This window comes from Hyperoodon ampullatus, assembly GCF_949752795.1.
Source record: "Hyperoodon ampullatus genome assembly, chromosome: 2".
Taxonomy (NCBI): Eukaryota; Metazoa; Chordata; class Mammalia; order Artiodactyla; family Ziphiidae; genus Hyperoodon; species Hyperoodon ampullatus.
In genome coordinates, this window is record NC_136915.1 from 22,428,038 (window position 1) to 22,443,799 (window position 15,762).

At 55.3% G+C, this 15,762-nt stretch overlaps 1 protein-coding gene and 1 pseudogene across 2 annotated transcripts; both read left to right on the forward strand.

Moving 5' to 3' along the window:
- Positions 1 to 333: 333 nt before the first annotated feature.
- Positions 334 to 726, forward strand: LOC307049194 (small ribosomal subunit protein eS24-like; annotated as a pseudogene). Its single transcript has one exon. The product of its transcript is annotated as a small ribosomal subunit protein eS24-like (transcript).
- Positions 727 to 4,603: 3,877 nt separating this feature from the next.
- Positions 4,604 to 5,627, forward strand: GPR3 (G protein-coupled receptor 3; the record flags this gene model as incomplete). The annotated part of the gene is made up of 1 exon (XM_079697460.1): positions 4,604 to 5,627. The coding sequence occupies exon 1, from the start codon at positions 4,635 to 4,637 to the stop codon at positions 5,625 to 5,627; it is 993 nt and encodes a 330-aa protein (XP_079553586.1). The 5' UTR covers positions 4,604 to 4,634.
- Between the last annotated feature and the right edge of the window lie 10,135 nt (positions 5,628 to 15,762).

Consider the following 15,762-nt stretch of genomic DNA (forward strand, 5'->3'; position numbering starts at 1 on the left):
TGGGCTCTCGTCTGGCACCTGGTAGGTGGGAAGGACTGGAGGGGGGTGTCCGTGATGGGAAGGAATCAAGGAGGCAGGGCAGAGGGCATGAGTAGGAGGGAAGAGGAAGGGCCGCCCCTTCCTCTAGACAGCAGATCTTTGGGGAAAGGAGACCTGGTTGGCAGTGATGGCCTCAATTGTCCTGTTGACATGGGGCAGTTTTGGAGCCCGAGAGAGAGTATTCACATGAAAATCCAGAGCCCCACTTGAGTCTCTTAGGTCTCCGGCGTTTCTCATGGTTAGAAATATCAGTGCACTCTTTTCCTCCCCGGCTGGCTGAGGATCGTCTCCATCATGAATGACACCGTAACTATCTGGATCAGGAAGTTCTGGCCAACCAACTACTTCAGTGGAAACATGGTCATTGATGTTCTTCACCCTGGAAGGGCAACAGTATCCAAGACAGAAATTTGGGGAAAACTAGCCAAAATCTACAAGACCGCACCAGATGTCTTCTTTATACTTGGAGTCAGAACCCATTTTGGTGGTGACAAGACAACTGGCTTGGGAATGATTTACGATTCCTTGGATTATGCAAGGAAAAGTAAACCAACACAACCCTGCAAGACATGGCCTGCCTGAGAAGAAAAAGAACTCAAGGAAACAGTGTATGAAATGCAAGCACAGAATGAAGGAGGTTGGGGGACCACAAAGGCCAGTGTTGGTGCTGGCAAAAGGAAGGAGTAAAGATTCTGCAGTGACTTTATCTGTGGTGATTTTGCCAATTTTTCATGAGAGGATTAATAAACTATGAAAAAATAGAAAAGACCACTGCTGCTCAGAATAGAAGATAGTCTCTCATACACCCTTTCTTTCTTTCTCCCTTCCTTCCTTCCTTCCTTCCTTCCTCTCTCTCTCTCTCTCTCTCTCTCTCTCTCTCTCTTCCTCTCTTTCTTTCTTTCTTCCAAGTGCTTGCAGTATCTTTGTTCCCCGACCAGGAATGGAACCCGTGCCCCCTGCAGTGGGAGCACAGAGTCCTAACCACTGGACTGCCAGGAAATTACCTCTCATACACCCTTTCATGCCAACCTCCCAACAGCCTTCACCCTTCTCTGAGACCAGCTGGACAGTTGTTGGGACCCGGCTCTGATGGGGGAGAAAGTGAATACCTGGGTTCTGGGGCGCTAATGCCCCTGTATTCTCTCTGATGCCCCCGCCTTCCTTGACACCGTGCGTATTACTACTGTCTCTCTGTTTTCCTTCTCTTTCTCCAGATGCTGCTTTTTGTTTAATCATCCAGTCAGCAAGTATTTATTGAACACTTACTCCATGCCAGGCATTGTTCTCCAGCACAGAACAGAACAAAGTCTGTTCAGTCCTGGTGGGGCTGACACGTACTTTTTTAGAAAAGAATAAATTTAGAATTTCAGGAGTGCTAAGTGCTCCGAAGAATAATAAATCAAGGAGAGAGGGCAGAGAGCAATGGGGAGGGGAGTGGTAATCTAGGGTAGAGATCAGGAAAGCCTGCTCCTGAAGAAGTGACTTGGGTTCAGTGACCGGAATGAAGTGAAGGGGTTCCAGGCAGAGGGAACAGCCAGTGCAAAGGCCCAGGAGCAGCAATATTCCCATCCACAGTCTGTGCTCTCAATGGCAGGGTTCCCTGAGGCTCCTCCTCACTCTCTGCTCCCTCCCCTCGGTGATGCCATCTACCCCTAGAACCTGCACATCTAGGCCTCCCAGGTGTCCTCCTCCTGCCAGATATATTGGCAGCCAGCACAGCCAGTGTTGATAATGTGCCAGGCCCCTCCCAACAATCCCATGAAGAAGATACTAACATTGCCTCTATCTTATAGATGAGAAAACAGGCACAGAGAGCCTAAGACACTCACCCAAAGTCACGCAGCTGGGAAATGGAGGAACTGGGATTTGAAACCAGTCTACACTCCTGACCACACCACCTGCTAAACACCCCAAACTCACCATGTCCAACCTGAAGTGCATTATCTTCCCCAGCCCTGACCCTATCCTCTCCCCATGTACCTGCCACCACCTGTCACCTCCTTCTCCCTGCCCTACACTGACTGTGGGAGCTGCAGTGGTTCTGTGTTGCGGGGAGAAGTTGGTGGGGCCTGAGATCTGGGCCGCCTGGGTTTCCTCAAGTCCTAACCAGGTCCCTGCCCCCCATCCCCATCCCACAGGCCTGGTTGATTCCAGTGAGGATCAAAGCTAGAGACAGAGGGAGGAGGAGCAGCCAGTTCCCCTCCCCCAGAACTGGCCATACCTGTCACATCTGGAGAAGTCAGCTGAGAGAGGTTCCCTGGGGACAGGCAGGGTTGGGGAAGAGGGAGCTCCTTCTCCATGCCCTACCCTGCCAGGGTGTCTAAGATGGGAGGTTGAGAGGGCCCTGCCCTGGGGACTGAGCTGCTAGGTTTCCTGCTTCTAATTCCTCCAGGCTCCCCCACTCCTGCTGCTTCGGGGAAGCGCCCCCTACCACCACCCCGCTGGCTTTCCAGATCCTTGAATAAATAATTTAGGTTTTGAAATCTTGCCAGGCCCACTCCTCCCATGCTGTGAGGGCGCTATTGGGCTGACATGATTGACGTCACCCAGCTCCTTATGCCAGCCCCAGCATCACGAGGACCTGCCCTGGCAGCAACTTACCTGCCTGGTCACTGTCAGTCCAGACCCTCTACCCTGTCCTACTCACCCTGGGGTCCACTCACCACAGTCACCTGGTATCTTCATTCCAGGACCCTACAACCCTCATCACAGCCTTGTCACTTCACTTGTGACAGGGTCACGGTGACCTGAAGTCCTATCACCTGGGCACTCCATCTTCCCTTTCCTTTGCCACCGCCTTTTGCCACCCTGCAATCCCTGAACCCCATCATGCCACAGAATCACCATGACACTGCTATGGTTGCCCTGGGGGCTTCCCTCTCTACCTCAGCGTCCCACTGCCACCATCCCCCAAGGCCCTGTCACCATGCTCATACCGTCACTGCCACCCACCTCCCTGTTCCCTCATGCTCTTGTCACCATCACCTCAGGGCCGTTTCGTCTTGGCAACCCCTGCCATCCTCACCGGGGACGCCCATTCAAGCCCCATCACTCGGTTTCCGTCACCTGAATTCCATCAGCCTTTGCCACCCGAGAGTCCCATCACCCCACAGTATATCCGCGTTCTCTTTCCGCTCCCCCTACACATCCCCCTCAACCTCCCGTGGACTTCCAGGCTCTCGCACCAGCGCCCCCGAAACCCCCGGCCCCTAGAGGGCGCCGCGTCAAGGACAGCGCGCGCCGACTCAGGAGGGGGCGGGGCCACAGCCACGGTCGCTTTTTATGAATGGGGGAGCGGGCGGCACGAGGCCTCATTACTATGCCGAGCGGCGCGCGCTGCGCCCCAGCGCGGCTCACCCATTGGCCAGGCGGGCCGCTGACGTCACCAAACCGGTGGCCGGGGGCGGGCCGGGGCGGGGTGACTCACGTCGCTTCTCCCGCGGCCGTGGGGGCTTCTCGGGGTCCGCATACACCCTGCGCAGCCTGGACCCGAGCGGAGCCTCCCCGGGGCCCGGCCGCGCCCGGTCCCGAGAGGTGAGTAGCGGGCCCCGCCGCGGGCACCAGGCGTCCGGGAGGGCACTCAGGATTCTGGGGCGCTGGGCAAGCGGTAAGGCTCGCAGCGGCTGACTGGGGTCGGAGGTCGAGACCAGGAACCCTGAGTCTGGGCTAGCATGAGGGGAGCCAGTGTCTGAGTGCTGAGAGCCGTCAGCTGGGTAGCCCGGCGCGGGGTGAGCCCTCCTGCAGAGACCCGAGGCCCTAAAGGGACTGATGGTCATCTGAGTTTGGGCCGGCAGGAGGCGTCTGGGGCAAGGACCCAGGCGTCCGAGCAGGAGGAGGTGTCTGACTTAGGAATCCAGACCTCCGGGCAGGAGGCGGAGTCAGGCCCAAGATCCAGGTGTCCGGGCAGAGGGAGGGGTCTGACTCAGGGATCCACGCTTCCAGCAGGGGGTGTCTGTTCCAAAGACCCAGAGGTTCAGGCAGAAAGAGGGGTCTGGCTGGGGATAGAAGTCTAGGTGGGTGTGTGTTGGGGGAGGCTGAGTTCCCAGGTGTTGTTACCCCAGGAGTGCAGGGTGGGGGCTGTCGGGAGCTTCACGAGCATTCTCTGGGGGCGGAGTCTGGGTTTGGCAGTACTGAGAATCGTGAGGGGTCTGGTGAGCCTCAGAAGCTGAGCGTCATCCTCCCTGGTGGGGAGGGAGCAGAGCTGCTGTCAGTCTTAAGATGTTTTTCCCTCCCCCAGTCCTGGGCCTCTCCCAGCTTCTCCTGGATCCTATGGGCCTCCATCCACTTACGGTAGTCCTTCGTCTTGTCCTCCTCTGGTCACACATGTAGGAGAAAGAGACCTGCAGGACTCCGGGAGTTGGAAGGGAGAATGAAGAGACCCAAGACAGGGATCCCCAGGAAAAGAGACTCCTGCTAGCCTGGCAGCATCGGAGAGGTTAAAGGTACCCTGGAAGGAGCTTCAGGGCAGGAGTGGGGGCGAAAAGGCATTGGGACTCAGCCAGGTATCCTGAGGTGAGACTCCCACTGTTTCCAGACCCCTCCACTCAGCACCCAGCCCTGCCAGCTTCTCACAGGGCCTTTCTCCTACAGGTACCATGATGTGGGGTGCAGGCAGCCCCCTGGCCTGGCTCGCTGCTGGCCCAGGAAACATGAACATGAGCAGCGTGGGCTCAACAGAGGGGCCCACAGGCCCAGCCACGCCACTGCCCTCGCCTAGGGCCTGGGACGTAGTGCTGTGCATCTCAGGTACCCTTGTGTCCTGTGAGAACGTGCTGGTGGTGGCCATCATCGTGGGCACTCCCGCCTTCCGTGCCCCCATGTTCCTGCTGGTGGGCAGCCTGGCTGTGGCAGACCTGCTGGCAGGCCTGGGTCTGGTCATGCACTTTGCTGCTGTCTTCTGCATTGGCTCGGCAGAGATGAGCCTGGTGCTGGTTGGCATGCTGGCCATGGCCTTTACTGCCAGCATTGGCAGCCTACTGGCCATCACCGTTGATCGCTACCTTTCTCTGTACAATGCTCTCACCTACTACTCAGAGACGACAGTGACGCGGACCTATGTGATGCTGGCCCTAGTGTGGGGATGCGCATTGGGCCTGGGGCTGCTGCCTGTGCTGGCCTGGAACTGCCTGGATGCCCGGGCCACGTGTGGCGTGGTATATCCACTCTCCAAGAACCATCTGGTGGTCCTGGCCGTTGCTTTCTTCATGGTGTTTGGCATCATGCTGCAGCTCTATGCCCAGATCTGTCGCATCGTCTGCCGCCATGCCCAGCAGATTGCCCTCCAGCGGCACCTGCTGCCTGCCTCCCACTACGTGGCCACCCGAAAGGGCATTGCCACCTTGGCCGTGGTGCTTGGCGCCTTTGCCGCCTGCTGGCTGCCCTTCACCGTCTACTGCCTGTTGGGCGATGCCCACTCCCCTCCCCTCTACACCTATCTCACCCTGCTCCCTGCCACCTACAACTCCATGATCAACCCCATCATCTATGCCTTCCGCAACCAGGATGTGCAGAAGGTGCTGTGGGCTGTCTGCTGCTGCTGTTCCTCTTCCAAGATCCCCTTCCGATCCCGTTCCCCCAGTGATGTCTAGTCGCATCCTGGTGACCCTTCAGCCCTGATCACTACAGAATTCCAGAATGTTAGGTCCTCCAGGGCTTTGTTCCAACCCTTCAGCTCTGCACCCCAAGACCCAGCTGGTTCTGGAGTTCTAGGACTTTGGGTGTTTCACAGGATTCTGTTCAGATCCCTGCAGGGCCCAGCTGGCTCCATGGTTCTAGAATGTTCAGGTGGTCAGGGTTCCACTCAGAAATGTCCCACAGCCCAGCTGGCTTGGAGTTCCAGTATGCTGCTGGGTGTTTTACAGTGCCATTCCTAGTCCCTGATCTTCCCCCTCCCTTGACCTTGACCATGTCGCTTTACTTTTGAGTTTCTGAACTAAAGAGTCAGAGAGGTTAGTTACTCTGTTGATAGATAAGAGAAAGATTTATCTGTATATATGTGCACATACAAAGAGAGTATCTATTTATTATTTATTTATTTATGAATTTATTTATGGGTGTTAACGGGAAAAAAAGAGACCCACACCTTGAAATCCAGGCCATACCAGGGTACTCCCAGTCCCCAACACCCTCACTTCTGACCTCAGTTCCTAGACAGGGGAAAGGGAGAGAGAGAAACCACGTATTTTGTTATTATTTTTGCTTGTTTTTTATCAGAGAGATCATAGAAACCAGAGCCTTCTCCCAGGGCCCGCCACCCTCGGGTTTGCAGGGGGAACACACCAGCCTCTGGTTTTTTATTTTTTTAAGAAACCATCACCTGAGAAACCGAGAATTCCTCTGCGCTGGGGGCCGGCTGCCCTCTGGTGGCCATTTTGGGGAAACTGCAGCCCGGCCGGCAGCCGGGACCAGGCCAAGCAACCCCAGCTCCACTCCAGCCTGGTGTCCAGCGCCACAGCCAGAGCCTGGCGGCCAGGCCTCACCCTGCGGTGCCCTAGAGGAGGCAGGGTGTGAGCCAACACCAGACCCCTCTGCCAACTGGGGTATGGTCCCCAGTGCAATCCCTATTCCTGTCCCTGACCCAACCCTCAATAAAAAATGATTTTGTGATAAATTTGTCTGTGTGTGTGGAGGGGGTGGAGTGGGGCCTGATGGGGGACAGCCTGGAATGGGAGGATTATGCCAGGCCTGGGGGCCTGTGGAGTATATGAGGAGCTGGAGACTCAGGTGGAATGTGGCCGGCAGGTGACACCTCCCACCCCAGGATGCCAATCTGATGGGTCCCCCTGCTCAGACACAGGCACCGCCAGGCAAGAACCCCACCTCCCCCTGGGGACTGGAACCCCTGTTGCTAGACCCTTTTGGGGTTGAAGATGCCTACATCCTGCCCACATGAGCTTTAGCTTGGGCTTTGGCATGAAGTATATACTCAAAGCATGTAGGTGTTCTTAACAACAGCCCTTTCCAGTGATGGGTGTTTGCTGTGTGCTAGACACTGCGCTAAGTGTACTACACCCATTACCACATTTACGCCTAACAAGCATCCCATGGCACAGGTAATAATAACTTCTCCATTTTACGGATGAGGAAACAGGCCGAGGGAGATTCAGTGGCCAGCTCAAGGTCATACAGCTAGGAAATGATAGAGCCAGAATTCAAACCAGGAACACTTGTTTCCAGAACCTGTGCACTGTCTACTGGCCGATGCCCCCCACCCCATCTCCTTCCTTCCCAACCCTAGGGCTTACGACATTCTGGACTCAGGTTTGTGTTGGGGTTCATTCTCACAGCCAGCAGCCACATTTTGGGAGGTGGCCGGTGGGGGTCTGTCCATTCAGGAGCTGAAAGAGCTTTTTTGCTACGCAAAGGTGAGTGATGGTAAGTGTGTGCGTGTGCCCTTGTGTGCATTTGAGGATGTAAGTGTTCAGAACCCTGAATTTCGGTGTTTTGGAACCAGAAAGGACATGTTCAACAGGCAAGGGCAGGAGCAGGTTTGGGGTGTGGCTGAAGAGGAAGCTCTGACTACCCAAACCCTCCATCTTCCTGGGTGGGCAAAGCCTGGAGGTGGGGCCCTCAGAGCATCTCCACTGTACAGATGGGGAGACTGAGGCCCGAAGAACAGCCACTTGCTCAAACTCACACAGCTGTGCCAGGCTAGGACTCAGGTCTCTCTCCATTTCCCTGGCCAGAGATTTTTGCCTGGTGTTCAAGACCCCTCCCCAGTAGTAGCCACAGGAATCCAAGGGGAGTGGACACGCCAACAGGTGCTGGGTCAGAACTGGTGGAGGGCGGCCCTGGGCCTAGGTACACATAGCTCCAGTCCAGGCACAAAGTGGGGAGGGTCCACCAGATCTGGCTGAGGCTTATCTCTCTCCCCACCTTCCTGGAAGGTCCCTGGGAAAAGACCCCCATTCAGGAATCACCTGTTCTATGCCAAACATTGCACAACATCACCATGGTCCACTGGGTGGTACTATTGCTCTCCCCACTTTACAGAAGAGAAAGTTGAGGCTCTGAGAGTAATGGGTTTTCATTTATTCACTTCTGTCCTTGTGGACAGCTTAAATTCTAGCCAGGGGAGACAGTAATAAAGAGATAAGCTAAAACATGGTAATGTCAGAGAGTGATGAGTCCTCAGAGAAAAACAGAGAAGGGGCACAGGGAGCGTGTGTAATCTCTAAATGAGGGGGCCCCCAAAAGGCCTTCCTGAAGGTGACGTTTGATTTGCCTAAAGTCACATAGTAAAAGAGTTGAGCTGAGATTTGAACCCAGGTCCATTTGACTCCAAATCTGTTTCTTTCCTAGGTGAGGGAATGGGTTTCAGGAGCAGCTCAGAAACTGCAAGCAAGGAAACCAGGGCAGGGAGCTCTGTCCCCAGGCTAGGGAAAATTTGGGGCTCTCCAGGCTACCCCTAGACCTTTGGGAGGGGCGGTGTAGGAACAGGCCTCCTTGCTGCCTCCGCCTCACTCCCAAGGAGCACCCACCAAGGACCAGAAGGAGAGGGGCCAGGTGCCTCTCCTGCCCTGGGTGGGCTTGGCCCTTTGCTTCCCCATCCTAGCTTCTGGCTCCAGGGCCCAGCAGGGCCGAATGCTGGCCAGCCTCATGTCTGCGAGGGCCTGTGATGGACCCTCATGCTGTGAGTCCTCCTCTGTCTGTCTGGGTATGGCTGTGTGGTGGATCTGAGACATTTCTGGGAGCCTGTATCTGCGGTCTCTGCCTTGGGTCCTGGGCCCACCCTGAGGGTGTCTGAATCTGTCCCTGGGTTGGGGCCTCTGTGAGTGGTCGGGCTAGCTGGCTTCTCCCTGCTCCCGGGATTCTTCAGATACACCTCAGGTCTTCCCTGTGCTCCCCGCTCTGTGTTTCCTCCAGGAAGCCTCCTTGGCTAAGCCCTCCTGTGGCTGTAAAGATGCGGTTTATACAACACACCTTGCTACGCTTCTCCTTAGTAAATATTTATAGAGAAGTCTTGCCTTCCTCGTTGGAATGGGGGCCCCTAAAGGCTGTGTCCCCTCTCGAACTGAGGGTCCCTGAGAGAAGGGACATGTCCGCACCCCCAAACTGAAGCCTCTATGTCTATTTCAGCCTCAGACTCATCTGGTGCTCGGCCTGGGGCTGCTCGGCACCACATGCCTGTGTGTGTGCGTGTGCGTGCCTGTGTGTTTTTTGGGGGGGAGTAGTCAAGCCTTCCAGCCTCTCTGCCTTTGCCAGTTGTCCAACCCCATGCCTGACCCCACCCAGTTGCAGAGGCCTGGGAGGGTGAGCTGGGCAGTGGGGGCTCCCTGGCTTGGGGGAGGCAAAGGCTGGGGTGCAGAACCCTGCCTCTCTGCCAGGGTAGGCCTTGGGGTGGGGGTGGGGCCCATCTCTCCTCCCCTCCTTCCCGGGTCCTGTGTAGAGGAGGGGGGCAGCCCCCGCCAGGGCCATGACCGCCTCTCCCTGCAATAAGTGAGGAGACAGCAGCTATTAATATAAGATGAGTTCACGGGCTCACAGCTTCTGCAGGCTGGAAAACAGGCTCCTGGGGCCGGGGGCTACGGCAAGTCTCGTCTGTCAGATTCTCTCCCGGAGCCTGGAGCCCATCAGCCCCGCATCCCCCAGCTCCCTACATGCTGAGACCTGGGCGCACACAGGCACGTGCACACAGGCACACACGTGGGGGTCCAGGTCTCTGGCTGTTCAGAGAACACACACACACATGCACACATATCCAGACACGCACATATACCCAGATGTATCTGCATACTGGTACGCACACCTGTGCACACAAATATATCATGGTACACATGTACACAGACCATGTCAACTTCATGTGCACATGTTCGCATGCAGAAGCACATACTTAAATGTATGCAATGCCCTTGCACACACATGTATACACACAGACACACCTACCCTTATATATACATGTGTGCACACAGGTCCAGACACGCTTGCATACCCAGACCCATCTGCATACCACTGCACACCCACATATACACAGGCACAAAACTGCACACGTGCATACAGATGGCATCCATAATCATGTCCATACATTTGCATACAGGACTACATGCAAGGACCTGAATGCACGTACATGTCTTTCGCACACAGTGTACACACAGGCACACAGGCTCCTCGCTGTGAGTGCTCAGCAACCAGGAATTCACAGGCAGACCCTTGGCTTCCAGCACCATCCGGCTGGCTCAGCCTCCCCTCCCCCAGCCTCGTGACAGGCAGCTCATGCTCCTGCCAACCCCAATGCCCGCCTTTGGCTTCCCGCCCCCCGGGGGTCCCCAGATCCCTGATTAACCCCCTCACTAATTGGCCACCAGCCCCTTGACTTTGCTGCAGGCCTTCTCGGGAGCTGGGAGCGAGAGGCTGCAAATTGGCCACGCAGGATGGGTCTGGGGAATAGAGTGCGAGGCGGGTGGTGGGGGGTGCTATGAGCTCAGGGTCTGGCTGGAGCCAGGCAGGGCACCCCCTATACCAGGGCTGGGGGGGCACTGGTATTGTATTCTCATGGGAGGGCACTCTAGGATTCGTGTGTACCCAGTCACCTGAGCTTTCCCTGAATGCACTTTTACACACACTTACCGGTCATGTGGGTGGACATGCCCCACCCCACTTCTCCACACAAATGCATGTGAACATTTGCACACACCCAAGTACACTCATGAACAAACCCAATAAGCATACAAGCAAAATCTTGCCTGTTCATAAATTCACCCGCCAGATACACAAAGACCATTTACGTACATACATCCAAACATACTTCACCTAAACACACATATGTATCACATGTATACAGGGTTGCAAACACACAAATTTACATGTTACACATGCCTATGAATGTACACCTAAGTATACCTGTAGGCATGCAAGAACATACATCCACATCTGTGTGTGCACACCCGTGGAGTCCAGGCATGCGTGCACACACCACTCTGGTGTGTGCCTACCTTGATGAACTAGCAAGTAGCCACAGAATAGGGAGAACCCCCATAGCCAGCCACTGGCTTTGCAGAGGAATAGGGAACTTGAGGTTCCTGCAGTCTATAGGCAGGGGTGGGGAGTGGTGGAACTCAACTAATGCCTAGGCCTGGTACTTCCTCTGGGTTCTCCTCAGCCTTCAGGGCAGAGGTTCTGGCTTTTGCTTCTGTAGTTCCTGTCTCCTTGGCTCTGGACCCAAGCCCATAGGGTGTTCTACTTTCTTGTAGGCAGCCCGGGGCATTGGAAAGAAGAGGGTTTCTATTTCCATGCCTGCTGTCAACTTGCTGTGTGACTTCAGACAAGTTGCTGTATCTCTCTGTGCTTCTGTTTCCTCAACTACAAAATAGGAATAAAAAGCTTTTAAAGTGTTGGTAATCCTTCCAGAACTGGCCTGAGGAGTCCACGGGGTCATGTTTATGGATGTGCTTTACTCAGGAACACATCTGGGAGAGGTTAGTTTCCAAGATAGTGAGATACCGGGGGGTCGGCGGGGTCAACCCCTCACTGAATAGTGGAAGAAGCTGAGACCCAGAGAGGGAGCAGCAAGGTGGGAGCAAAAGAGCTGACCTCTGACTTCTCAGCCAGGAAATCTACTCCTCTTTAAATATGTATGCAGAGCGTGAGCAGGTGTGTGCACAATTCCCCAGGTAAGGGTGGGGATGACAGCCTGCTGTGGTGGGAAGGTGTCTCTGCAGGACGCCTGCCACCATGGTACTGACAATTCTACCATGAAGAGATCCTTTTGGGTGTGATAGGCTTATTTTTTGTCTTCCAGCTTCAGACCCCTCACTAGACACCTCTTCTCCTGGGGCTAAGGCTGGCTTTGGGGAGCATCTGAAATAGCTCCTAGCCTCATGATCTGGGAGGGAACTAGCTGACAACCACCCCAGAGCAGAACTTACAGGAAGTGGTGCTAGGTTGCCCTGGCCACTGGGTGACCAGGAGGGGGCAGTGAGGAACTGGCAGAGGCAGCACGAAGGGAGGGGTGGCTCCTGAGGACTTTGTGTGAGGTCTGCTTGCACCTACGTGTGTTCCTGTAACTGTGTGCTGATCTGTGCCCGTTTGCACAAGGATAGGACTGTGTGTGCAGTGTGTGCACATCTCCGTGTGTATCCATGTCCAAGTGTGCATAGATGCACCCATCTGAACAGGCGTGTGCACATACTGAAGGCATGTCTGACGGAAGCCCCAGCCCATACCTAGGGAACTCACTTTGTTCCAGGCAGTTGAGGGCACAGGGCACTTTAACTCTAAAGGTCTAGGATAGCCGAACCCTCAGTCTAGCCCACTTGATTTCAAAGTAAGAGCAAAAATAACCATCACCTATAAAACCGGGCACCAGGGGGTAGGGTAGACCGTAACAGAAAACCTTTAACACACCCCCTCACACCAAAGACCATGATGCTAGATGGAGAGATCCTGAGAACATTTTCAGTTCCATGGTGGACAGAGCACAAGAGACCCATGTGCAAACCATGGCTCTGCTCCTGGCCAGCTATGTGATCTTAAGCAACTCAACCTCTCTGAATCTTTTTCTCATGTGTAAAATGGGAGACCCTTGGTTCATGAGGTTGAAATAAAGTGTATGCAGTCTTGGGCAGGTAGTAGTAAATGCTCATTCTTCTCAGGATTAGCCCAAAGAGCTGAAGCTCCCAAGCGGAGGAGCCGGAATTCAAGCTCAGGCCTCCTTCTTCCCAGAACCACATTCCTTCCCTCCAATTCCCCACCAAGGGCGGCTCCTGACACCACCATTTTGTCTTCTCCCAGGGCAGGCGTCTGGCTGCCTGTCAGTCACCGGCCTCGGGAAGCCAAGTGCTGACTAAACACAGGCCTGAGCAGGAGGGTGGAGCGAGGGGCTCCGCCCGGGGCGAACTGGCTCCCGCGCCCCCTCCCCTGCACCCCACCTCCAGCGATGAGCTCAGAGTGGCTGGCGCAGCACTTGCTGACAATTCAAAACTTCTGCCCCCTCTCCTGGGATGCCAGCGGGTGACTCTCTCTGAACAGCAGGCGTGACCAGCCAAGTCACTAACCCTGCTCCCAACCCTCTCCCGGGGCCACCCCACTGTGTTTGCTGGGCCCAGAATTGGGTGTCTACTCATAAATTACCCCCAGGGGCAGTCACCCGCAGCAGCTGGGTTCGGAACAACCGTTGCTTCCTGGGTAGGTCATTTTTTGGGGGTCAGAATATAAACCCAGCTCCCTCACCTTCCCAGGCAGAAGGGGCATGCAGCACCCTAAACCTTTTATCGGATTCCATTGTAAATCATTCTATTTAAGGTAAGTTGCTTGGGTCTGAGAGGCAGACAAGATGCCGGCCAGATGCTGGGAGGCAGCATCAGCATTCAGCCTGTGCTCCTCTGCCTGATGCAAGGAGTCTCCCTGGCCCCAGCACACCCCTCTCAGCCAGCTGAGGGCCTCTAGGTCCCCCAGTTGGGTCTCACCCTAACCCAAAATGATTTCCAGCCTTCACCCCCCACCTCCTGCACAGGGTGCACCATCCAGACCCAGAGGCCTCCCGCCCTCCAAGCCCACCCACACCGACCTCCCTCTGGAGCTCTGGCCACCACCCATGGCTATCAGTCGCCCCCTTATAAATGCTTCTCCCATTACACACATATACGTGTGCACACACACACACCCCAGAGGTGGCTGCGTGGTTACAAAGACTTTATCAAATTATTTAAGATGTTGGCATTTATGCATTCGCATGTATACATAAAACAATTACACAGAATCTTCAGGTCACTGGGGTGCTAATGTGGTACACACATGAGCCTGGCAGGGACTCAAGTAGGACCAGGCTTGGAGGCACAGGGCTTTGAAAAACTAGACCTCCTTCTAAGGACCTGAGAGGAACAGGGTGACAAGGAAAGGGTCACTTCAGGGGTCTGGCTTAACCCCTGAAGGTTAGAGCTCAGAGATCCATCTTACGCTCCTTTCCCATCTTCAGGGGAAGGGGGCTCATTTTCAGACTGTAACCCCACTATGTAACAAGCCCAGTCCCTAAAATCTTGATGTGGCAAACACACCCAAGAATCCACTGCACCAGGTCCTCATAAATATGTTTGTATCAGAGAAAACAAGGCACTTCGGGAGCATGACGGCTCACTCTCCTACACATACATCATTCTAGACAGAAAGTAAAAATTGGTTAGTTTCTCAAGTGAGTTAAGTGACTAAACTTAATACAATAACAAAATTGTTCCCTAGCCCTTCCCGAGGCACAGGATGAGGCGCATTTCTGGGCGACACCTGGTCCCAGGTCAGCTGAACCCCGGTAGAGCTCAAAGCCTCTCTCCTGAGCAGAAGCCCCTGGCCTTGGGGTCACTGCCCCCCTCCTCAGGCCCTGAGGTCAGGTGAGGGGGGTTGCAGCAGGCGGCAGGCTGACAGCAGAGCTGGGACACGGTGGGAATGCTTACGCAGGGTCACCAAAGCCACAGAGACCTCAATCTGTCCGAGCTGGCGCTGCCGAGCCGGAGGATCGGCGCCACGGGAAGAGATTTCACATTAGCCCTGACAACACCGCCTCAGCTCTGCGGTGACACTGGCCAGGGTCGTTTCTGAGGGCGCTTGAGCTTCCGCTGGAGGCGAGCTGGAGCTTGGGCCAGCTGCTCTGAGCCTCCGAGGGATCGCTGAGCCTGCCCCCTCCCTGTGGCTGCTCCTCTGGAATGTACTCATCTCACAACCAAGGCAGAGTCACAACTCACTTCTGACACTGCCGAGTGGAAGCTGGGCCCCTGGGCCGCAGGAATGGGGGCAGGTCCCCTGGGCTGGGCAGAACAGGGAAGGGAGGCGGCTCCTTGGCTTCAGCCCTTAGAGTCCTTAGGGGCCATTGCTCCATACTCTTACCAGCCTCAGCCCAGTTTAAATAATCACTAAACTTTGCATTCTACAATTACAGGATTCCAAAGATAACACAATTACCTGCACAGGGTCCTTTATCATCTTAAAGGGCTCTGGGTTTAAAGTTTTTTTTTTTTTTTTGGTGCACATATGCATAAGGAGAGCCCAGAGGGCCTCTCGGCTGACTGGGTCCCCAGCCCCCCGAGCTGAGGAGGCTTCGCAAGGCCGGCTGCTACAAAGCACCGAGCTTGGCTGCATAGATTTTAATGAGAGCATCGGGCAGAGCTGTGCTGTTGCTCTCCGGGACTTTCAGATCATTACCAAACCAGCTGTAGGATGAGAACACAGCGTATCGAAACCCTAGGAGGTCACTGAGCTAATGATCTAATCCTACCTTCTGCAGGCAGTGGCCCTCCCCACCTCCTCCTGCCCCCAGCCCTTTCCAAGGCAGACTCCGTCCATTCCAGAAGCCAGGCCAACACCGCCCCCCTTCAAGGTCAGAGAAGAATGATAGTGAGTAGTGCTGGCTCCCCCTTCTCCGGAAAGGAGGGGGATGGGGGTAATTTAGTCAAAGCCATTAGGCCCAAACCCTGGCCTAGCCAGGCCCCAGGACTCCTATTTGGGAGAACCACTGCCCTCCACCTGCCACTTTGGTCACTGCTGGGTTGCAGCCGGGGGCACCTTCGACAGCCATTTTAGAGTTCTGGAGAAAGCACCTTCAGCTTCCAGAGTGCACAGTGGGAGGCAAGGAGGGGGTGCACACCGTCTGGTACGCTCAGCACTGGGGCCTGACGCCAGCCCTGTGCCAGAGATGCGTGATCTGGGAGAGGAAGGAGGGCACACTCTGGAGCAGCCCCTGCAGGAGGGCACGCTGGCCTCTAAAGACTCGGTCCCCACACCCCAAGTCCACAGAAAGAA